The sequence below is a fragment of the Heterocephalus glaber genome, unplaced genomic scaffold, assembly GCF_053883595.1.
Source record: "Heterocephalus glaber isolate CG9 unplaced genomic scaffold, H.glaber_assembly_v1.0 deba00001457, whole genome shotgun sequence".
Taxonomy (NCBI): domain Eukaryota; kingdom Metazoa; phylum Chordata; class Mammalia; order Rodentia; family Bathyergidae; genus Heterocephalus; species Heterocephalus glaber.
In genome coordinates this window covers 36,351,377-36,377,507 of record NW_028258305.1, presented here as the reverse complement: position 1 = coordinate 36,377,507, position 26,131 = coordinate 36,351,377, and the positions used below count along the sequence as shown (strand labels likewise).

Here is a 26,131-nt window from a genome sequence, read left to right as displayed (position 1 = left end):
TACAGAATACTGGCAAATAAGTTTTTATATAAATTTGTTTGATGCAAAAAAAACTATGAAGTTACTACTACCAAAATATCAAGAGGAGAGGAAAGCTAGTTGAATGCTATTACCAAACTTCTAAGATAAAAAGGAAAGTCTGTCCCTTAATATGTCCTCTTAACTTTTGTATTCTTAGATATACTTAAAAGTATGATCAGTGAGTTTAAGACCCAGCATCTGAAAGCATCCTGGAGTCTAATATACTGAAAGCTTAATTGTTCACACAAATCTAATACAGAAAGAGCAGTGAAATGGGTTAGTACCCATTCAGCTCTAATTCACAAAGCAGACATAAAACACCAACAGCCTACCCATCAAGAGTGTAGAATTTAGCAGTCTGAGCAAGAAATCTGCAGAATGAAAGCTAATTCCCTAAATTTGGTGGTGAGGAAGAATAATTTATCATTTTCCTAACTCTCTTAAAAGTAATGGGTAAAAGCTTGCAATGTCAAATCCCAAGTGTCAATGCTAAACTGAACAGGCAAATTTAGGGAAGAGGAAATATTCTAGTTTCTTAAAGAGGCATCAAGATAAAATGGAAGAAAAAAATTAATGGAAAAAAACTATTATAAAGATAGTAGTACTAATAGGCAATGTACTAATAAATAGCTAGCTCACAGGTAATGCTATAAAACCTACCAACGGTACTGGCATAAATTTAAGAGAATGAAGTATGATTTGGCAAATATAATTTTCCTTTCTGAACAATAAGAAGGAAGAAAACTAGCTGACATTCAAATTAAATGAAGGTGACTAATAAATGTGGAAAGGAAATGTTGTATGACTATAATGACATTTTCAGATTCTCCCTATCAAATTATAATTTGCTAAGGTCTGTAATACAGTATGGGTGTACACCAAAACAGTGATAGTCAAAATAACATATGCTCATATGTTAAAAAATATGTAGAGTATGGCTATTATTTCAAGGAATCTGGAATTCACAAAATCAATATCTTAAAATACACATTCTGCTTTTGTCACTGTAATTACTGAAACTGCAAAAGTACTAATTAATAAAAAGGTTCAGAAATAATACATTACATGATTTTCTGAATCTACATCTCTTGTATAACAGTTGCTTATTTTTTCTCAACTATATTTAGAAGATACACTGTTTTCCTATAGCTATTTTTTTGTGTTTTTTGGCATAATTAACTTCCAAGATATCCAAATGTTAGAGCAATATACACATTTTTCAATAAGATGCTATTTTTCTTTAGCTCTTGGAGCTTAGACATGGTTTTTTTTCTTAGCATTTTAATAACTACATTCAGATTTTTCTAATGAAAAAAGTACCAGAACCTACACTAATGTTGAACAGATATAATCTAAACTTCATAGTTCAAAATAATTTTTTTACTCTATTAAACTTTTAAAATGCTTGGCATCACAACTATTTCTAATTTTGGAGTTTTCAGATTTTAAAATATATATTAAGCTATCTTGGGGATGAGATCTAAACATGGACAAATTTAAACATGAAATTCATTTATGTCTCATATACACCTTACACCTAGAGCCAGAAGATAATTTTATACACTTCTTTTAATGTGCTGCATTTTTACTGTAACCCATCACATAAGATCAGGTGCAGAATTTTTCACTTGTGGCATCATGCCAGTGATCAAAACTGTTTACATTTTGGAACATTTCATGTTTTATATTTTCAGATTAAGAATGTTCAACTGGTACTGCAATACAGAATTGCTAATATTTTGTTTAATACTTATACCAGGAACGATCCAACTTTATTTCCACTGGAAAATTATGTAGGAACTAAGATATTGGTCTACAACCATACCATCCTGAACGTGTCCGATCTCATCTGGTCTCGGAAGCTAAGCAAGGTTGGGCCTCCTGGTTAGTACTTGCATGGGCAGAACTAAGATATTGCTTTGTAAGTTAACTATATTTTTATTTATAACATAAAATATCCTCTTAGAAAAAGAATATGTAAATGTATACTATCTTGTTATAGAAATCAGTTAACTATCAGTTCAATTATTTAAATACAGGATGGCCAAAAATTGCATATTTTTTGTTAATTTTTATAATATAAAGGAAATATAAAAACAATTTTATCGAGTATTTAATACAAGAATCGACTGGTTGAAATGGCTCCTAAACAAATGTGCTGCTCCAGTGAGAGTAAACTGTTAAGTGGTTAAGACAACACTTATCAGTCAGCACACAGATATAAGTTTAGATGTATGTATATATGTATATATACATGTAAGTTTATGTCTCTAGCTAACCATTATTATTTTGATAGATAAACTGTAATTCCCAGAACTGACTTATAAGCTGAATTAACAGTATGCTAATGTAAGAACAGAACACACTTATGAGCCATTTAAAAATTCTCTCTAAACAAATCCTGTATGCAAATATTAATAAATTCTATATATAAAATATTTCAACAGATGGACCACAAAAAAATAATACTCAGATGTCAATGGTTAAATTCAACACATTAATATGAAACAAATACCCAGTATTTACTCTGAAATTATATCCAAGGCTATTTAAATAAAAACATGTAAAAATAAGACTGGTAATTTTGAACATCTAAAGAAAAATAATTCAGATACAGACTTAAAAGGTCAACCTGAGCTGATTCTTAATAATACACAGCTTATTCTCTTAATTAACAAAAATTTCTAAGCTAGGCAGAAAAGGCAACAATTTCAAAAGAAATTGTAAGAATCATGCCAATGAGTACATGCTACTCTTTTTGTTCTGCTTCAAGGAAGGAAACCAAGGTCCCACTATCTTGTTCACCATGTACTGAAGACAAACACAGACAGTCCCCTTAATGTAAACTACCAGTCAAGACAGAAATAAGAGTTCAAAAAGAACTGGTAAATATGGATGTTTGTATAACAGACTAACAAAGATCATTAAAGTACGTAAATGTAACCACAATTTCAAAATTCCAAAGGGTGATATATTCAGTGACTTCAGAGCACGAGCAATTAATTTATAAGAAAAAAAATCTCTGAAACAGCCCAAATGGCCATCAACTGGAGACTGGATAAAGAAAATGTGGTTTTTTTATAAAATGGAGTACTACTCAGCCATAAAAAATGAGAAATTAGAGACATTTATAGCTAAGCGGATGCACACTGAGGCAATACTCTTAAGTGAAATAAATAGGACACACATGTATAAATACCAAATAGTTTCTCTGGTGTGAGAAACTGAAAGTGTAAATAAGGACTAAATGTATAATAGGTCATGTGAAATAGGAAGAAAAGGGGCAAAGGGGAAGGAAGTGGGAGGGCTAGGGGAAAGGATAGAAGGGAATGGGATTAATATGAGAAAATGGAAAAATAGGAACAAAATCTTTGTAAATAGGGAGGACTGGAGGGGTTGAAGGGAGGGCTGGGCAAGGGTGAAAACTAAGAACCAAGAGAGACCATGTAAAGGTGCAAATTTCCAATGATGAATGTCATTATATTGTATACCTAAAATGTACCAATGATTAGAATGAATAATCGATAATGTAAAATAGGAAGAAAAGGTCTAAAGGGGTAGGGGTAGTGGGAGGGGCAGGGGAAAGGAAAGAAGGGAAAGGAAAAAATGATGAGAAATGGAAAAAATGGAAATAAAGTCTTTGTAAATAGGGAAGGGTGGAGGGCGTGAAGGGAGGGCTAGGAATGGGGAAAAAATAAGAACCAAGATGCATTATATAAAGGTACAATTCCCAATGAGAAATGTAATCGTGTTGGATACCTACAATGTACCAATAAAAGAATTTAATACAAAAAAAAAAATCTCTGTTGGGCTACAAGCATCAATTTCAATGACTTACAAATTCTTACATTTGGAAAATTAAGTGTTGCCTGGTTTGCCTAATTAAAAGTACACAAAAATGTTTTCAAGGGCTGAATGGGAAACAAGGAAAGTAAAGATGATTAGGAAATACTGTTCTACTTCAACAGATCAAGGGCCATAGTAGGCCAGTTTAAACTTACCTATAAAACTAAATTATAGAAAAAGACACTGGGACTCTGTCTCTACAGGACTGAAAAGGGATCTTCAGGAATGGTATGGACAAATTCTATTTTGAAAAAGCTCTCTAGGTAATTTCAGCTATGATGGCAGAGTTGAGGATCACTACTTATGCAACTGCATCTCTGGCCTGGCTTTAACTACCATCAACATATTGAGAACTTCCTGACTCTCTGAGCTCCAAACCAATATAGATGACTATTAGCTTAGCCACTGATTCTTATTTCTGAAATGATCAACTCTACTCCACTCCAGTACAAATTATTATCTGTTTTCTAAAGTATTACCAATGGCCCAGTGTTGCTACTCCTGATCTTCCTGTGGAATTCATTTTCCATATAATTACCAGAGTGACTTTTATTATCATGTTATATCTCCATACTTGTACTTAAATTTCCTACTCTGAATTATAAAGCCCCACACTACCCGATTCCTCTTTTACTATTTGTCCCCACCCTTCCTCTAAACTCATATAACCCTGGCTTTTTTTTTCTTCTAATACAGGAATATCTATCCTATCTTAGTTCCTTCTGTCTAGAATGTTGTTCCTTAAGATCTTTACTAAGTTTGCTTCTTCTTAGCATTTAGATCTCACTTTAATGTTCCTCCACAGAGGTCTTTCAACCACTCATTCTAAAGATGCCTCAAATCATTTACTATTTCAAAATCTTTTAACATTTTCTTATAACATTATTAAATGAAATTTACTGCCATTTCCTTTATTTGCAGGTTTGCTTTCCAGTTAGGCACAAGTCAATGACAGTCAAAATATATTAAATTAAAAATTATATAAATAGGGCTGGGGATTTAGCTCAGCAGCACAGAGCCTGCCTGGCAAGCACAAGGTTCCTGAGTTTGATCCCCGGTACCCCCTCCCCAAAATATATATATATACACACAACTTTTACTTCTTACTCTGCTTAATTTATAAATTAAACTTTATCACAGGCATGTACAAATAGAAAAAATCATTATTAATATATATGAATATAGACTTGTATGTTCATATATATTAATATAGTGATACTGAGATTTCAGGTAACTACTAGAGTTTCTGAAACAGATCTCACATTGCTCACAGAAGACTATTATATATATTTTGTTATCCTTTTAAAAGACAACATATTTCCTCCCATCAAAATAAAAGTTCTATGACATTACGGTCTGCTTATTCAATGCCATATCCCTACCAGTGCCTGGGGCTATAAAAACTCAAAAACAGCAAAATGGAAAATCCAAATGCCTATTTGATTATTTCTCCACTTGGATGTCATAATGGCAACAGCAAACATAATGTGTCCCTAAGAGAATTTATGATCTCCCTGCCCCTCAAAAAATCTGGTCCTCTCTTCTTGTGCTTCTGACCTAAACGAATAGAACCACCCAACCAGCAGCATAACCAGGAGGAATCTAGGAATCATCTTCCATATATCCTTCAATACAACAATCCATTCTATCTTCAAGTACTACCAACATTTTTTCTCGTAAATATACAGGATATAACCACTTCGGTTCCTCTCTTCCACTATCACTTAGTCACTCACTAAATTATCATTTCTCACCTGGATCACCTAGCAGGGAGGGGGAGGGAGAAGGGGTGGCTGTGGGGATATAAAATAAAATAGTTAATGTTCTTATGAAGCTTATAATCTAAGAGGGAAGAGGTAGCCACCAAATAAAACAACAAATAAAAAAGTCACACAGTAGTAGGTACTGAGAAGAAAAAGTTAGGTAAAGTGAAAGCACAACCCTTCATCTAAGGACTAGGCTGAAAAATTCCACACTTATTTTGTGCCAATAGTTAAGAGATACTATTTGGATTCAGTGGGATTCTAGGGATGCTGACACAGGACAGTTACATACAGAAAGAATTGTTATCTATAAGACTGAGCTGTCTGTTAGGTAAAATACCTGTTTCTAATTACTTGCACCTCACTTCCATTTATATACCAATTGAAAAAAATTTCTGTATGGTTTTATTATACAGTGGATTTCTCAGGAATGGAATCATTATGTAAAGTTAGTAAAGACTACAGTACTCATTTCATTTACATGAGATTATTCACCATTTTGGAAAATCAAGTCACCAGCAATGCCGCATAGTAATGTAACAAATATACCTGTGTAAGTCTGTGTTTATTGCTGCTGTACTAATGATACAATCCATAAGCATTTAACAATTTTACCGTGGCTTCTAATATGGTTGTGTTTGGGTAACTGCATTGTAAAATACATATTGATTTATTGTAAACTACTTTCTTTTTTTTTTTACCCCACTGTTTGTGACAGGGTCTCAGTATCTAGTTCAGGCTGGCCTCAAACTCACAGGGATTCAGCCTCCAGAGTACTGGGGTTACAGGCATGCACCACCATCCCTGGCTTAAGTTGCTTTCCTTTTATTTCACTTTCTATATTATAGTAGACTGTTCATCTTTTGTTTTTTTCAATACTGGGGATCAAACTCAGGACCTTGCACTTGCAAGGCAGGTGCAGTGACACTGAGATACATCTCCGGCCAGCTGTTCATTTCTTAACTATGTCTAGGAAGATTATTTTCATTAATCCATTCATCTAAAATATAATTCTCCAGCAGTGTACTCAGGCCCTTTGGATACATTAGTGAACAAAACAAAAACCCTGACTAGGGCCAGGGTTTTAGCTCTGTGGAGCTGCTCCTGCCTCACAAGAGCAAGGTCCTGAGTTTGATCCCCGGTACCAAAAAAAAAACCCTGACTGACAAAACTGTAAATAAATTATTTAGTACTTAAGAAAATGTGGAACAGGAAAAGTGGACTGAGAATACTTGAAGGGTACGTCATAGGATGCAAAAGTAAACAGTGCAGAGCCAGGGATTTAGCTCAGTGGTCCCACTACCTACCTCACAATCGCAAGGTCCTGAGTTCAATCCCATTACCCCCCCCAAAAAGAAAAGCAGTGTGCTAAGAGGCCCTACTGGGAAAATAAAGAGTTAAGCAAAGACTTGAGGTGACTGAGACAGTCAAGTGCACAAAAGGCAAAGAAGCCCCAAGCCAGACATGCACTGCATTATCAAAAAACAGCAGGGAGATTGGTCTCCTCGGCAAAGTGAATAAAAGGTAAGGGTAAGAGAAAGTGGGGATGCAAATCATGTTGATCCTCACAGGTCACACATTACAAAGACTCTAGTTTTGCTCTGATGGAAATGAAGCAATATTATACGGAGTTTGGGGCTGAAGAATGACATAATTTTATTTAGCTTTTGTAAGGATCACTTTTGCTTTCCTACTTTTCAGCTCCTTAATACAAAAGACAGTAAGAGCAGGTCCAAAAAGACCAGTTAAGAAACTGCAAGCCACCATCAACTGAATTGGAAAAGTGTAAGTAGAACAGGTTTTTGTCAGAAGAAAATCAATTCAACTCTCAGTATGTTTAGTTTGAGCTGTTTATAAGACATCCCAATGAAAACAGCAAGCAAGCAGCCAGTAGTATGGAGTTTGAGAGGATAGTCCTGGGTGGAATTATTCTTAAGATTAAAAACTTTACATGCATTCCAGTGTGTGTGCATGTGTGTGCGTGTGCACACATGTATGTATGTTTTTCTGGGAATTGAACCCAAGGCCTTTGCACTGAGCTATATCCCCAGCCCTTTTTACTTTTTATTTTGAGACAATGTTTTGCTAAGTCACTGAGCAGCCCAGCCTGGGCTTCAACTTGCAGTTTTCCTGCTTCCACTTCCCAGAGTGCTGAGATTACAGGAGTGCACCACCATGACTGGCTCCATAAATATTTCGGGGGGGTTTTTTGTTTGTTTTTCTCAGACAGGGTCTCACTTTGTAGTCCAAGCTGGCCTCGAACTCACAGTGATCCTCCTGTCTCTGTGTCCCAGTGCTGGGATTACTTGTGTGCGGCACCACAACTGGCAGATATTTTATATTTCACATGTATATAGCCATCCTCCTTCTACATAGTCTTCCTCCTTCTTTATTTTTTTGCATGTTTCTTTCTTCTTCTTCTTCTTCTCCATTTTGTAGTGCTGGGGATTGGATCCACTGCCTTGTGCATGTAAACTAGTGCACTACCCGTGAGTTACACCCCAGTCCCTAGATATTCCGTCCTACCTGAATAAAATTCAAAGAAGTAGGCCAGGTAGAAATAGGAATCATATAGATGACATCATTTTGAAACTCAAATTTCTCTGAGAGGTCTAAAGCAGAGATTAACATTATTCAGAATTTTGAAATGAACTGTTACCATCTATAAAAAAGGCTTCCTTTCACTATGCTTTCCTATATCTCATCCACCAAACCAGTACAAACACTCAAATATTGCTCTTCTCTTACAAATCTAAATAGTAGAGAACAATTTTTGGCATTTGGTCTTTACCTCTTCATTGTAACTGTAAATTATTCTCCTGAAATTGCTCTAAGAAGGTTCTTAATTCATCACAGCATTTGACAATCTTCTTGTCTTTGTTAAAATCTCTCCTTTTTCTGTATTATCACTACTTCTTGGTCCTCCTTAAGCAGTATTCTTTACTGGTGCTTCTTTATCTCCTCACCTACTTGATGCCAGGTATGTTCCTGTGACCTAACTCCCCTTTTTTCCTACTCTATATTCTCTCTGGATACTTACATTACTCTTTTTGACAATGGCATTAATATCCTTTCTTTCCACTTTTTCTAACAGTTATAGCACATCTCAAGTCACTTTATCCACACTTCAAGTGTTCAGTAAATGTATGTGACTAGCAAGCACAGTTCTAAATGTAAGACAAAAACCATGTCTAAAATTGAACTCATCTTTCTCCTTAGACCTGTACCCTCCCATTCACTTTATGAGTGAACAGCAGCATGTATGTAAGCACGGAACTCAAAAATCAGATTATTGCCGTTTCTTGACATAAGGTAGCTAATCAATTACTGAAAATCTTTTGCATTCTATCTCCCAAATAGTTCTTATATCTCTATCTTATAAGGTCTTTTTTTTTTTTCCTGGTACCAGGATCAAACTCGGGACCTTGTGCTTGCGAGGCAGGCGGCAGAACCACTGGGATAAATCTCCAGCCCATTATACAGGCTTCTTTATAAGTCTTTCAGACCAATGAACTTAAGTTTCATTAAGAGATCATGTTTTCTCTTTTTAGTATTTCAACACTTCAGACAGTACCAGACATTTGGTAGACAATCATTAAGCATTTACTTTATGAAGAAAATCAATGACAGAATCAGAAAAGTTTTCTAACGCAACTGAAAACTAAGCCTGAAAACAACTGGACTCGAACACAAAGTCAAAAAGAACCTAATCAACTGCAATGAACCCAACACAAATATAGTAAAATCCAAACAAAATTCTAAAGGTATTTGTATTGGGGGCTGCCCAACCACCTAACTGAGGGTACAGTGGAGAGTGAAAGAATAATAATACAAGACAAAGGTTTGCATAAATGAGGGGATGGGACCTGATCTTAGCTCTTCTTAGCTAAGACCCTGAGCTCTGGTTCTGTCAGTAGTTATTGATCGTACAACATAGCAGGGGGGGTAAAGGCAGATGCAGGGAACAGCAGACCAAGGAACTGATGAGAGCCAGGCTTGTCAAAAGGGAGAATGAGGGCCGGGGATTTAACTCAGTGGTTCCACTGGCTGCCTCCCAAGTGCAAGGTTCCGAGTTCGATCCCCAGTACCAAAAAAAAAAAGGGGAGAACGATGCATTCCTGCGAAGGACAGGTCATAATTAATGAGACAGCTGTGTTATCTTTAGCTAACATTTGATGTGGGAGAATGGGTGCACAAGAGTCATAAATCACCAGCTGCAGTGTTATTTGTCATTTGTCATCAGAGACCTTCAATCTCACTGATTGCTGAAATCTCAATTGTGACAGCTGGCACAGGGAATTCTTTTTCCGTATGCCAGCCGAAGGCTCTTCTAGCAAGTCACATAGGCCTAGGACAGATACATAATTTTAATCAAAAGCCAATTCAATATTGTATAGTTTGCTTAGCAGGATTTCAAGCTGGTCTCCTACATATTAGGCAACAACTAGACTTAAAGTAACAATGAAGGGCCAGGAATGTCAAGCTGGTCTCCTACAAACTAGGCAACATTTAGGGACAGGGATTTAGCTCATTGGTTCCACCACCTGCTTCCCAAGTGCAAGGTCTTGAGTTCGATCCCCAGTACCTGGGGCGGGGTGGGGCGGGGAATCAAACAACAAATTAGGCAACATTTAAAATAACAATGAAGGGCTGGGAATGCAGCTCAGCTGTGCAGCATCTGCCTGGCAAGCACAAGTCCCTGAGTTCAATTCCCAGTACCAAAAATAAATAAACAATGAAGATAGCTTTAAATATAATAAAATGTCCTAGATAGCAAAATCTGTATTATATTTATCTTCAATAAAATATACTACAGCCGGGGATTTAGCTCAGTGGTTTCGCCGCCTGCCATGCAGGGGCAAGGACCCGAGTTCAATCCCTGGTACCAAAAAAAATAAATAAATTTAAAAAATAAAATAAAAATACATACTACATATACTTTCTGTAAATTCAGATCTAAATTCTTTACTAAAATATTTTAGCTATGTTAGACTAAATAATCTTGTGCTAAAATATATGCATAAAGTTGATTTGAACAGACCACAGATTTATAGGCAGATGGACTGTAAAAATAATTCTGAGACTAGCCCAAGTAGCTCATCTGTTCTTACAGATGAGAAGCTGAGAACCAGAGAACTAAAATGATCTGTTAAAGGTCATATACCAAATTAGTGATAGTCCTACTATATTTGGACTGTGGGTAAGACAGGGTCTCACTTTGCAGCCCTGGCTAGACTTGAACTCTCAGCGATCCTCCTGCCTCAGCTTCCCACATGTTGGGATTACAGGCATGCGCTACCATGCCCAGCCCAGTCCTACTATACTTAATATTCTGTTTATGAGTTGATTTAAACAATTAAAAACAATGGCCATAGTACTTTAAGAAAAAGTAAAAGTAGGTTCAATAACTACTGTGCTCCTACGTTAGATAAAAATACAATTTTTTTTTAATTACATATTTAAAAGTAATAAATTAAAATCCCATTTAGGTAAAATCCAAATGGTTAAAAAATAAAATAATTCAGAAAGAATTTATAGGAAAAAAGGACAAAAGAAGAGAAAAATTATTTGGATTTATAAATTTTGCTTTCTTCACCTTTTCTGGTTTACAGGCCATTGAAACTTAAAGCTCAAGTCTTAACACGCCTAGAATCAATGAGAAATGAGAATCAAAACAAAAATATAATTTTATATGTATCAATTTGACTTGTAGATTTTATAGAAATACACCACTGATTCTAATTTATTTATATTTAAAATTATCTGAGGAAAAAAGTCAAATATACTTCTAAACACACTCGGAATTTTATAAAGTATTTATATAAATTCCTTTAGTGTGGCAAACAAAATTTAAGTTACTAAATTTTACGTATACTGGAATTTCCATATTTTATCATCCTAAAACTATATTCACTATTTTCAGAAGGAAAAAAGTGGTAACTGAAAAAAGAAAGGCTTTCAATCAAATGTTTAAATATTTACAACTTATTTACACTTCATGTCTCCATATATTTTCTACCACTAGTTCATAAAATCTTCAAGATTGTTTCAAAAAGTATGTGGCCTACTGCCAAACCAAACCTAAAAATACACTAAGTTATTTAATGAATTGTAAGAAACAACAAAATAGTTCAGAAAGAGTCAAAACAAGTTACTTTGGGTATCCATCAAACAGAAATTACAGTCTAGGTATCCCATCATATGCTATGGTTAATACACGTTAACAACAAATAATGGCATTAGCTAAGACACTTCTCCAAAAGGGGATTAAAATCTATATCTAAAGCTAAGACACTTCTCCAAAAGGGAATTAAAATCTGTATCTAATTATTTCTGGTATTCTCATTAAATAAAATGATGAAGGAAATTTCTACTAAAACAGGGATTATTCTTACAGTCAATATTCATGTGAGGACACAAGGCATTTTGTACTTTTAATTAAAGAGGGCAAGAACTGTTAGTCTATATATATTTTAGCACATAAAATCTTGAATCACTAATCTGAAATTTAAAAAAAGTCTTACAGCATTAAAACCCCACACCTGAAAGACTTACCATTTTATCTAGATGTTCAATGGATCTATAAATCTCCCCCTGGGATTCATCATAGTAACTGTAACGGAACCTTTGACCTTGAAACAAATATCATGTACAAAATAAAATAGGGAAAAATTAGAAGCTAAAAAGAAAGCAGGCGCTTACCAAATAATTTCAGTTCTCATGAAAGGCAAAGCACAGCTTAAAGCCTCCGAGAGAATCATTCCCAAAAGCCCTCATATATAAAAATAAAAGGCGTATTTGGGAAAGTAATAAAGAATAATATTATCATCGATGATTCACAATGTTAAAAACTTTTTCAAATTGTAGGAACCTTAAAGTCACCAATAATACAAGATTAAGGAAACAAACAGCTTAAAAGTTAGAAGCATTGTTAAACACTGTATCAATCTATCATGGAAAATAAACCCAAAAAATATAGTTTAAGAAAACTATCTCAGTGTAACAAATCAATGAAAGTTTAGTTCGTATTGTGCAAATTCAAAGATATGATCTCTACTGCAGAAAAAAACATCTAGGTCAGCAATACCTGCGGCTTATGTGAGGAGTTTTATGGCCTCAATGAAAAAAAAAAGTATATCAATTTTGCACTATACGGAAAAGGATCAATACAAGTGCCTTAAACAAGATACACAAAAGGATGAATATAATAAATAGTCCTACCCTGACATAAAAATCTCAGTAAGAATACAAGCACAGAACATTCAATGTTTAGCTGTTCTCCAAAGAACAGAGAGGGTAAAATGGAAGAAACTTTAAAAAGAGACAGAAAACAAAGGTTCAGAAAATAAATTGTTTCCTACTATATGTCTGACAATCAAGTTAATAATATAACAGTTTAATTGGCTATGATGTATTTCAGATTCACCTAAATCTACCTTTCAGCAATTCCTTTCATTTCTTCTATCTTTAAAGATTCACCAAAATGAATTTTGTAATGGTATTAGATATATCAATTGTGTACACACATGATCTTATGATTCATGTTTAAAAGCACTATTAGTATATCCAAATAGCCTCACTTCTGAAAAACTGAGTCTCTCTGACTGGATAATTGAAATTTTTAAGTTTTCTGTTCATCTTACTAAAAATACTATCATAAATAACAGGTAGTGCAAAATTATAAAACCCACTTTGATGTCTTTTTTCAAAAACACAATCATAGAATGTAACATTTCATTCACTGGTTGATGTTAATCATCTCTGATAAATATTTACCTTACTAAAACATGTATTTCCTTAATTTTCACATACATTAATATATACTATTTATATACTATTATTCAATGTAGCAGTTATTAATTTCCCAAAAGCCATTATTAAAATCAGTATTATCTCTTTTAACTGATGATATCCTACAATGGAGTAACACCCTGTGAAAGAATATGTTTTCTGAATGTACCAATAAAGACTACTGCATGTTGTTATAGTTGTGAGATCTACTACAATCTACAAACTAGATATTCTTAAAAATAACTGATCATTTGTCACTCAACAGCTGCTATATTAAATAATCCACCAGATATTTCTTTCATATTTTAAAGTCAGGTATAGCTTTGTTTTTCTTTGAAGGATGTATGTACTATATATACTAGTAGGAATTACCTGATATCAAGAACTATAAAATTGATCCCACTTTTCCTGCTTACTGGATGGTTGTCAGAAGGCCACTCAAGGCCAAATCTAAAGTTTAGTCACAATAACTTACTAGTAGATTCATTCATTGGTGCTAAACTTTTACTTCTGTTTCAAAGTGTCTTTTTGATAAAATGCCCAATATGTTTTATGAAACAAATTAACAAATGATTATCTTAGGGAAGAACATACTGCTCTACTGTCACTATAGAAAGAACCATATCCTTGGAGGAAACCAAGAAATATATTTCATAACTCAGGTTTATACTAATAGATTCTCTTTTTCCTAGCTTTTGGAAATAGCTGCTCGTTTTAGCTACTGTCAATAAGCTTTATGACCGGAACATAACTGTCCTAACTGAAAACTGCTATTTCCAGATACAAAGAAAAATGCATATACTTTGCGAAAGCCATTTGGTACTCAAAATGTTTTCTCCTTACTTCCTAGTTCAGACCTGTTGTGTCAAATGGCAACACTGCCTGGATAGTAAGTGAACAGTTTAACAAAATTTTCAAGTGCTACTGTTTATATGAGCAATTTTCAATCACTTAAAAATTACTTCTGAAGGAAATATACATGGAATGTTTGAAGTATCTGAAAATACTGATTCAACATGATTTAATGAGAATGTCAAAATACACAGGAAATCAATTTGATCAAATGTTTACTATTTTGCTGTCCTACTTTTTACTTTTTATAATCACTTCACATTTAGTAGCTGACAAACTGAGCATAAATATTTGAACAGCTTTAAAGACTATATCCACTAAGAAATCAAAACCATACTACATACAGCTACTACACTGAATATTTTACTTATAATATCTCATACTGTCTTGTAATTTTTTTTTTTTGGGGTACCAGAGATCGAACTCGGGTCCTTGCGCTTGCAAGGCAAGTGACAGAACCACTGAGCTAAATCCCCAGCCCTGTCTTGTAATTTTTTAAAAGTTATCCAGATACTTAAGATATTCTGATATATATAAAATAGGTATACCCGCGTATATACATAAGGCCAGAAACTAATTTTACGTACATAAATACCTGCCATCATCTTAGCCTGTATGTATGTTATATACACATGTATGTGCTTATTCTGTAAGTGCACACGCATGTGCACAGGCCCCCTTGATCACTGCCTAGAAATTGAGTTCAAAAGATATTTTTGTTTCATATTTAAAAAATTAAATTTCTCAATACTGTATTCATTAATGAAGGAAATGCCAGCACTGATCATAATGCAACTTTAATTATTGTTCATTTAAAATAAATTATGACTTCATGTATCTCATAAGCAAATATATTTTATTCTACAAGATTTTATATTTCTGACCTTCAGGGAAATTATGAATCTAAACTGTGAGCAAATACAGTTGCCTCTGTACCTGGAGAACCGGACTTGTGTACTTTTATAAGTATGAATAAAACATATCACATAGTAAGAGAAAATTACTTACCTGAAACTTATCCTTTCAGAAGGTACACTGGGAAAATGGATTCTTTGAGCCCCTGTTTCAACTCCAAGTATGAGCTTTCTAGCTTTAAGAGCCATTGACACTGCCCCTAGGGGCAGCACAAGCTTTGGAACTCCCCTAGTGAGTATGTCAGTAGTTTCTTCAGGTGCCTTCCCTCAGTTCTTTTCAAATTCAAAAGATGAGAGGAAAAATAACCCAAGAAAAAAATCCTGTAAAGCAGAAACCTTACTCTTTGAGGGAAGGAGGGTAGCTCATTTGTGAATCCATTCCAGAGCACGCTTTCTGAGAAAAAGAAATACAGGTAAGTAATTTTCCCATCTCCAAAGGTGACTGGTGATTAATGAGTGGATTCACAGAGTGTGGAGTAAGCTCCAGGGATGTCTGTTTAACACACAACACTCAACTAATGAGGACAAACAACAATGAATGGTACAAGAACCAACACTACTTTTTAACTACCTTGAAACAAAAAGTAAAAATTATAAAACACCTCAATATTAAGCTATGCCCTGGACTGCAGAAATAAATGATGATGTTGGAAAGTTGATCTATTTATAAAGCCCCCAAAAGATGACACAGACTTTCAGATGTTAAGTCCAATAAAAATTGTATTGTACATTTATTCACTTTGTTTACTTGTTAAAGCCATTTTCAAGTATTTTGAGGTCAGCCTCACAAAAATCTTTTGAGATTAGGCAATTCTATAATAAGGACTGAGGACATTTATAAATGAAATGACAACAAAAGAAAACTGTATTTCATAAAGGAAATATCTAAGTAGTATCAAATAAGGTAACTGGGGGGGGGGGGCAGGGTCTTGTTACGTAGCCCAGGCTGGCCTCGAACTAGAGGAAATCCTCCTGCCCTAGCCTCCTGAGTGCTGGGATTACAGGCATGCATCACCACACCCTGCTAAAGGTAATCACTTTTGAAAACTAAATGCTATGGTTCTTTCATTCTGAAGTCCTAGTTATAATGTAAAAGTATTAGGGGCTGGGGATTTAGCTCAGTGGTTCCCCCACCTGCCTCACAAGCGCAAGGACCTTAGTTCAATCCCTGGTACCAAAAAAAAAGAGAAAAACCAAATGTAAAAGTACTAGCCCTATTTTAATTCTGCAAAAGATAAAAAAACCCTGAATTTGTGAAACCAGTATGTACAAATATTTGAGAAAACAAATATGAAGGCTTGGATAAGATATATTTTATGAATTAGCTAACTTATATTCATATCAATTTAAATATTTGAAAATAGTAACACGTGTACCTCAAAACTAAAAGTATTAATAATCATTAATATATGAAAAATCTGAATAAATATATAAATATTTAGAGGATAAAGTGGCATATATTTATAAAACAAATTATAAAAACCTAAATAAATTAAAAATTGTGGGGAATCTCAGCAAACTATGTATTTTAACAAAATAAGATATCACAAATATTTACCAAGTTTATTTGAACTGATTTGCAAAATCTTCATAAAAGGCCAATCAAATAAAAGCATGACTCCAGTTTTAAAGAATCAATTCTGTTAGATCCAATTTCACTCCAAGACTCATTAAAAGTTCATGTCAATAAAAAACTCAATAATCTAAATTTGGAAATTAGTATTTCAGAAAATGAAAACATAAATATTAGCAATACATATAGAAGCAGGGCATAATGGTTCATTGTCTATAAGCCCACACTCTGGCAAGCTGAGGCAGAAGATAGCAAATTCAAGCCCAGACTGGGCAACTGACATATTGTCTCAAAATAAAATATTAAAAGGCTGAGGATATACGCAGCACAAAGGCCGAGTTCAATCTCCAGTACCATCACTCCACTTCCCAAAAAAAAGAATGAAAATTTTACTAATTAGAAAAATTAAAATAGCTTCAAAATATTCTATAGAATAAAGAACTTGCTAAAATGCCAGGCATCGTAGTGAACACCTGTAATCCCAGTACTCAGGAAGCTGAGGCAGGAGGATCACAAGGAATTCAAGGCCAACCTAGGCTATATAGTGAGTTCAAGGCCACCTCGGACTACATACAAGACCCTGTCTCAAAAAACAAAACAAAACAAACAAAGAACTTGGTTAAGTACAGCGAATGTCTTGTACTTACTCCAGTTCCTCCTACTAGCAATAAAGGAGAAATGAGGTAGGACCGTTAGAATGAGATATATCATCCTATGGTACTAAATAATGCATTTTCATATGTATAAGACTGATCATTTGGGCCGGGGATCTAGCTCAGTGGTTCCTCTGCCTGCCTCGCAAGCGCAAGGTCCCAAGTTCGATCCCCAGTACCAAAAAAAAAAAAAAAAAAGAAGAAGAAGACTGACCATGAGATAAAAGGCAGGAAATAAAATGCAAGATTTCATTTTGGGGAGCATAAACGACAGGACAGAAAGAAGGGGTAATAACAGAATCCAGGTTCCTATCTCTCCCTTGCCTTGGTCTAACTCAAAAAGTAAACAGTATTTTCATCTTTCTATTTTTATCCTCCAATGTCTCTTTTTCAAATCTAAATAAAATCTAAATAGGGTTCGAAAAGCAAACATCTATAAAGTAAAACATATATAAAAAGTCCTCTTTACAATGGACACTGTCTGCCAAGTAAGATCAACAAGGAAAAATATTTCCAGTTTACACATTAGATCCCAATGGTCTCCATCACTAAGTTTTCATTTTTTTAGCAAAGCTGGACCAACTAACTATAAAGAGAATTACTAAAAGGGCCGGGGATTTAGCTCAGAGGTTTCGTCGTCTGCTGTGCAAGCGCAAGGACCCGAGTTCGATCTCCAGTAACCAAAAAAAAAAAAAAGAGAGAGAGAATAACTAAAAATGAAAACTGAAATCACTGTCAACTAGCCTAAAATAATACTGCTCAACAAAAAGAAACTTTCACTGTATACATCAGAATAATGTGTCAAATAAGTGGTTTTTTTCTTCAAAAATCAGCTATTTGGCATTGCAGTGTGTTAAAAGCCTAACTCAATGAACCTTGAATATATCTGTATACTTGAGGAAATGAATCGTTCCTGAGAAATTCTTTAGAATTCAGAGTTATGCCTGCTTTCACATGATAAAAATCAACTTGTACAGTAGGTTTAAAATAGGAAAACAATCACTAAGTATGCTCTTCATGAGAAGCAACTAAATTTTTGAGGCAGTAATACACCACACTCACTAATTTAGGATAACAAACACTACTATAGTATACATTTGAGAAACATGAAACTTAATTCCTAAGAGAGCTTAACCCATAGCTGGCCAAGGGTTCATATTAACTTCAATAAGCATGCAAAACACAAAATTACCTTACTTTACAAGAATATATACTATGGTATCAGTGAGGCAAGGACACTAGCAATTTTGGAATATTATTCATGTTACACCTCGCACAAACCCCCAGACACTGTCAAATATCTGAGAAATAATAATTAGCATAATTGTTTGCATATGTATAAAGTAAAACAATGAGTACTGTTAGGGATAGTGCCTCCAACTAAACATTTGGAAAAGCTCTATTACTTAACCACCAAATGTAAATATAAACACTTTAGTTTCTAGAGAATTCTTGTAATTAATGTTTATCAAGCTTTGATAATTTCGAGTTCTTTTCTTGAAGTTATCACCTGGAAACCCTATCTTACAGTTTAAAGACCAAAAATTTCAAGAAATCAAGAGATAAAATGGCTTAAATGAATTTCTGAAAATCTAGGTAGAATGAGGCCGGGGATTTAGCTCGGTAGTTTTGCCGCCTGCTGCAAAAACACAAGGACCAGAGTTCGATCCCCGGTACCAAAAAAAAAAAACAAATCTAGGTAGAATGTAAAAAAAATTATTTTTCTCTCTCAAAAATCATAGTTATCCAGAAGAGTGGACTAAGGTTTGTTTGCTTTAGAATTCTAATTAATGAAGTAAAAGGAATGTTTCCATGTTTTATATAGATTTATGTTGCACTTGTACATGTTGCCCACTTAGAAAAAGAGCCCAGATTCTGAAAAACAGTATCAGAAAAACTAATTATTTAAATCAAGTCATTCATAAGAGCCTTCAAAATGAAAAGTAACAGGGCACTTGCTTCAAAAATTTTGATTTCCAGATGAGTGTGGTGGTGCACACCTGCAATCTTATTTATCACTTGGTAGTTGGGAGGCTGAGGCAGAAGGATTACAATGAGTTTGACACCAGTCACAGCAACACAGTGAGTTCAAAGCCAGACTGAACTACATAGGGAGACCATGTCACAAAAAAAAAAAAAAATCCCAAACATATGAATATGCCTTGTTACCAACACAAATTTACAATACCAAGAAAAGTGGCCCTTTTTCAGTAATGGTATTTGATAATTTGTTCTTAAGACTATCATTACATTTTTCAATTCCCAAGAAAGAAATTTTTTATCTAGGCCCTCAGATCTAATATTTATATCAATAAAAAAAAATCACTTCTGCTAAATGCAGAACTATCAACTAGCCACTGGAACCAGTTATTTAAAAATCCTGAGAGCTTCTATAGGAGTTTCACAAGGAAGTTTAGGAACCTGCACACCCTAAATCTGGGTCTCCCAAACTTAGCACAATTGACATCTCAGGCTAGGCATTTCCCTGACTAGGGGAAAAGGGGTGCATTTTGTCCTGTGCATTATACAATGTTTATTTAGCAGCTTCCCTGGACTCTACTCATTTGATACCAGTAGCATCACCACCCCTCAAACCCATGCTAGTTGTGATGATAAAAATGTTTCCAGGCATTTTCAAATATCTTCTAACAGGAAAATCATCACTAGTTGAGAAACACTGCCACACACACACACACACACACACACACACACACACACACACACACAAACACCTGTACCATCAAGAAAGATAGTTCTCTTGAACTGAGATCTGAACTTTAAGAAGGCCATTCAGAGAAGGATGCAAGAGAAGACCTAACCAAGCCATAAATATGTTGAATCAATTCTGGCCATCAAAAGGCAAGACATGTAAAAAGTCAGGGTTCCTTATATCTTATAGAGGATGTTTCTCTGGGCTTCTAGCATTCTTCCTTAAAAATTATGGTCTTATGTTTTATATTTTCATATAATTAAAGTAGTATCTGATGAGTGAATAGATATTGGCATCCTTAAACCAGTAAATAAATGAGTCCAAGAAATGTCCTAAGATGAAAGAAATCTAGATATATTCTGGAACAGTAATGGATAAATGAGAGCAAACAGCATCCAAAGAACATGAAAATAAAGTTTACTAAAAGAAGAATCCACAAATGTCTCACTTCCTTCATAATCCATTCATGGTGAAGTAGCCTTACTTTTATAATTCACAATAATCATAAAAATCACATAAGAGTCTTTACCACTATAAAGCATTGCCAAGGAAGACCACAGTGCTAATAACCAACATATTACAATCTTTGGCGGGTAGCTTTAAGATGAAGGCAATTGTGGGCAAAAATTAAGCACCAAAAGAAAGACTAATTACAAAAAAAAGAAATCTGGAAAAGACCATCATAGCACACAGAACTCTTCTACATTCTAAAGAAGAGTATTTGTTCTACTCACTAAAACTTCAGAGAATCTACCATACACACATAGGTGGAAATGGGATTCAAAGGTCTCAACTCCTACTAACATAAGTAAAGCAAGGATGCCCTCACAATGTGAATCCAATTATACCAGTCGCCTTTGGAAATGTGCCCATATTCCACTACTATCATCTGACCCTTTTAAAATGACCAAAAATCTTTTTTATTCACTGTTAAACACTGCAGCCTTTAAAAGTGAAACTTTCCAAGAGAGTGATAAAGAACTGAAAATTAGAGCTTAGAATGACACACATATATAATATCTACCATGATATGTTAAAATCTAGAACTTACCCCAATGGCAGAAATCAGAAGAAACCACAAAGAGATTACTAGGATCCGCTAGATATTTACTGAAGAGTTTTCCGAATTCCTGTTCTTTTGACTCACTCAGAGCTCCAACCAGTACAGGAATAATGGTAAACTCATCCTTATGGCTTAAAGAAAACAGGAAAAAGAAAAAAAAAGGTCATTTAAGATGTTTAAGAATAAAAGTAGTTTTCCAAATGTACTGACACTGGAAAGTGGAATATTTATTAACAGTGGTAATGATAATATACAAAATATTATTGCTGAATTCTTTAAATCTAGAAATTAAATGTTGAAAGAAGATGATTTAAAGATATGAGAAGGACAGAATACTGAAAGTATCTATTCAAATTACAGAAATATATGTTACTTTAGGTAAACAAAGTTATTTACAGTTATAATAATAGCTTCAAAAATGAAAACCTAAATCCATCATGAACTCGAGTCTTCTCACCTACCCACCAGGGTACAATCACCAGCCCAATCCTTCTGTGACTTTAAAAGAGCATTAAACTCTTCCTCACCTATTTTAATTATATCTTACTATAAATACTGCCATTTCTGGTACTTGTTCTATAACCTGTCAGGTAAGAGCTACAAAACTTAATCTTGGCTCCCATAAGATTCATCAACTGCACTTTTACACTTATCTACTGATGAGATATAAGTCAGGCTGAAGATAAAACTCAAATTTCATTGGCATCCAGGGTAAACAAAGAATTCAAGAAATATTGATTTCTAGTAGCAAGAAAAAGAGACCATCCTCATCCACAATATTTATGATATACCCACACAAGTCCCTTTTTTATAAACTCTATAGATTGATAGATTTATGGAAAAGGAAAAAAGCAGATTAATAAAGAATATGATATGCTATGCTTATTCAAAACCTTTAAAATTTCTTATTGTGAAAATTTACTTACATAAATTCAACAGTATTAATATTCTAAATGATCCTACATTTAGAATTTTAGAAGCATGAATCTTATTTGTCTGATTTGTTCAGAACAGGACTTTTAAAAAAGTATAATAAATGCTATTTAATATGATAATCTGACAATTGATATCAGACAAACAACTCATAAAAGAAGTTGTTTTAACACTAAATTTAAGTAATCCCAAAACAAAGTTTGGCTAAACTACATAAAGCTAAATTCAGGGCACCCAAGCACCTCCCCCATAAAAAGACCCCCTTACCCTTGTCAACTGCGAAATAAACAGAACATACAGATCTCCAGTCCCTCTGCAATGCAGGGGCTTCTTGGGCAGAATCTGCATCTATGGAGTAAGAAAAAAAAAGGAAGCTGGCAGAGGAAGCTGCCATGGGATATCTCATTCGCTAACTCTTGCTAATTTGCTAAATAACTGCCTACAACAAATAAGAACTCTTCGTTTAGTTAAGGGTCATTATCAATTGAAAGAAAAGAATTTCAGCTGAACTAAAAAATTCAGGAGGATTGTCATGAATTATTCTAACCTCAAGAACTACTTACATAAATAAATAAACTAAGATCATGGAAAAATCTGCCACTAATTATGATATGGTAGGAAAACAGTAACCTAGAGTATAAAGAACAAATAGAAGCCAGAAGAAATGGGTTCAAGTATCATCCCTACCAGACACAGCTTAAAAATATGGGTCTAACGTGACTCTGAGAAAGTATTTCCTTATCTGTAAAATGATCACACGTACAAAACCTATTTCATAAAACTGCTATTATGTGAAGAATACTAGAGGAAGGGTGTTTTATCAACAATAGCTGACTTGAACTAAAGAAACAGCAAATCCACTCTCCACAAGAGCCACCAAATCTCCAAGTGACTTCAATATGTGCTTATATAGAGGTAAAAGTCTTATCTCTGTAGAAACCTAAGGCTTAAATCAACCCTTTTTGTCATCTTTTCTTAAAACAAAACAACTCACTCATTCTCTATCCCCACAAAGCACGAATTAGGAAAAAAAAAAAAAAACATATTTGGAACCAAAATCTAATATTCCTAGGTTTTGAAATCCAAGTTCTGAAGTTGGGCTTCCCAGGGAAATACAAAATTTACCTTGAGAAAACAAATATAAAGCTGGATAAAACCACCAAAAACAACCATTTTTGTGCTTTTAACTCAATCAAAGGAAGAAAACAAGAGTTTAGTCATGTCAAACAACAGAACTTCTTGCTAAGAATGGTAGAAATCTTGCATCTTACCAGGCTTCATCACCTACCCTAGGCTCCACAATTGTGGAAATTCCATCAAAGTGATTGAAAACCAGCAGCTTCACTGCCAAAAGGGGGATGGCTTTGACTTGGAGGCCAGAGGAGGAAACTCGCAGCAAATTTAAAAAAGAAAAATATGCAATTCTTTTAAGCCTGAAGCCATTGGAGCGAAACATAAATCGTAGGACTAGGTAGAAACTGAGTAAGGAGATGCTGGAAAAGGGACAGCCATAGAAAGACTTACAATTTCTCTACAAATCCTGAGAAAACAGCCTGTGCCATCCACACAACTCTAGTTGACGAGAAGGATGCACATATGTACAAGACTCCAACAGCCCCAAGAGAACTATAAAATGCCAGCTAACTGGAAAGCTGAGAAAATGGTAAGGGGAATCTGCAAACCTGAGAGAAGAGCAAGCTTGTGACACATCCCTGGGTTGATAAGAAAATCTGCCTGAAGGCATAGGGGTGTAGTTCAGTAGTACAGCACCTGCCGAGCATTCACCAGCATCATCGAAAAACAAAAACAAAAGCAAAACACCACCTACATGCACACGTAAGGAGATATAATACAGCCCAATAGAAAGGAAAAGAGGCAAACAAAAATGTAGAGAACTTTGAATGTGATTCCCGAAGCACATATAATCCACAACAGAAGGTATACATCTACTGGCTGAAAGTGTATACAACCTACAACCAACCAATCATTCATTAGGCACTCAACTCTGCAATCATTGGTACAAACTCAAAAAGGCAGAGTAAAAATAAAAATACAAATTTCAAAGAAGCTGAGGAGTGCCGGGGTGTGGCACATGACCATAATCCCAACACTCAGGAGACTGAGGCAGAAGGATAGCCATCCAATGCCAACCTGGACTACATAGCAAGACTCTCCAGGGGAAAAAAATGAATAAATTCAGAATGCAGAGATACTATGAAATACAGTATACTATGTAAAATGTTCAGTTCAACAACAACAACAAAAACTTTATAAGCCAAACAAACAAACAGCAAACTGTGACCAATACTGACAGAGAAAAAGAAGTAGTATCTGAATAAAAGTTGTATCTGAATAAAACTTGATCTTGGATTTAGCAGACAAAAACTTCCAAATATTCAAATATTTTCAAAGAACTGAAGGAAGTTATGTTTAAGAAGTAAATATGGACTATTAATTTAAAAACTGCAAACTTTTAAGTGGAAATTTGAGAAGTGGAAAAGTAAAACTTCTAAACATGAGACCAAAAGCAGAACTCACACATTAAAAAAATAACTGAATTAATCCAAATTAAAAATTTTTTGCTCTTCAATAGGAAAATAAAAAGATGTATCATACAAGGCCAAAGAATTACACTACATAGCTATGAGAATGGTTATAGTCAAAAACACTGACAGAAACAGCTATCAGCTGGGATGCAGACAAAACAGAACCATTATGCAGTCATTTTGTCAAACTGTTAGTTTGACAAATACTGTTAGAAAGTATTATATGACTAAATTTATATGAAACTTCCTGAAAATGCAAACCTAAAGACAGAAAGCAGATCATACCCCAACCGGAAGTCGAGAGTAGGGAACAGGGATTAACATTAAATAGATACCAATTTTTTTGGGGGGGTAATGAAAATGTTCTAAAACTAGACTGTGAAAACAGCTGCCCAACTCTATAAATTTACTTTAAAAATCACTGAGTTGAACACTTACTGTTATGGTCTATATTTGGATGTCCCCCCAAAGCAGCACACACTCACAGGTGGTACTTCTGGAAAGTTTTTGGCTCACGGGGACATGATCCACTGAAGTATATAGACAGGACTGTGATGCTGGGAGGAGAAGCCTGGTTGGAGAAGGTAGGTCACTGGGGACGTGGCCTGAAAGGGGGCTCCTTCCCTCCTCCCCTGATCTCTCTCTGCTTCCTGCATGACATGTCATAAGCTATTTTCTGCCAGGCCCCTCTGCCATGCCACCCTGTCTTGGAGCCAGCCAACTATGAACTGACAAACTGTGAGCCAAAATAAACCTGTCCTCCTTTAATTTGTGGGTGCTGAGTATTGTGTCGCAGTGCGTAAGAAAGACACTTACACTAGTGAATTTTACAGCGTGTAAATCATACCTCAATAACACTATTAAGAAAGAAAAAGAGGAAAGGAAAATTCATCTTTGCCACTTACAAACTATGTCAACTGCACCGGATTACTACCTAAGCCTCAATTTTGTCATGTGTAAGTCAAATTAATAACACTTACCACAAGGGCTCTTGTGAGCATTTTAGTAATGAAGAGGAACATTTTATCTCTTCTTTTTCTATCCTATAGCTTAAACCGGGTTGCAGAAATTGTGCATATCCAAGATATGTTATTGACTAAAGAGTTGAAATCTCAGAACCAATAATGGAGCACTCTTTTTAAAAACGAAAACACTGTATCACCAATGCTTTCACCAGTATACAGTATGAAAATACTCAACATAAAACTTCTAATTCTAGGGTAAAAATGTGCTCAAACTATATTCCAATTGATAAGAAAACATAATTTAGCTGATAGTTGTTTTTAATTAGGGGTATAAAAATAATTGAAACCTTAAAATTAATGGTATTTTTTAGTTTTAAATATAAGCTTTACTTTTTAAAAGTTAATATGTGCATTACAGAAAACAAAAACACAAGAAGCAAAGATCAAAGTCATTTGCAGTCATAAGCAACTTAGTTGGATGTGTCCTTCTAGGTCCCATGT

The 26,131-nt window shown here is 34.6% G+C and overlaps 1 protein-coding gene across 5 annotated transcripts in view; it reads right to left on the bottom strand.

The window, feature by feature from the left end:
* Memo1 (mediator of cell motility 1) overlaps positions 1-26,131 on the bottom strand; it is a 128,565-nt gene that overhangs the window by 15,454 nt on the left and 86,980 nt on the right. For 4 of the 5 annotated variants that reach the window (XM_021253698.2, XM_087216495.1, XM_087216496.1 and 1 more), the window contains 2 exons: positions 21,175-21,317; positions 12,186-12,262 (listed from right to left, as the gene is read on the bottom strand). In XM_021253698.2, coding sequence (XP_021109357.2) covers positions 12,186-12,262; positions 21,175-21,317 — 220 coding nt within the window. Of the gene's footprint in view, positions 1-12,185; positions 12,263-15,281; positions 15,582-21,174; positions 21,318-26,131 lie in introns of all 5 variants that reach the window. The other variant, XR_015453203.1, reaches the window with a different exon arrangement.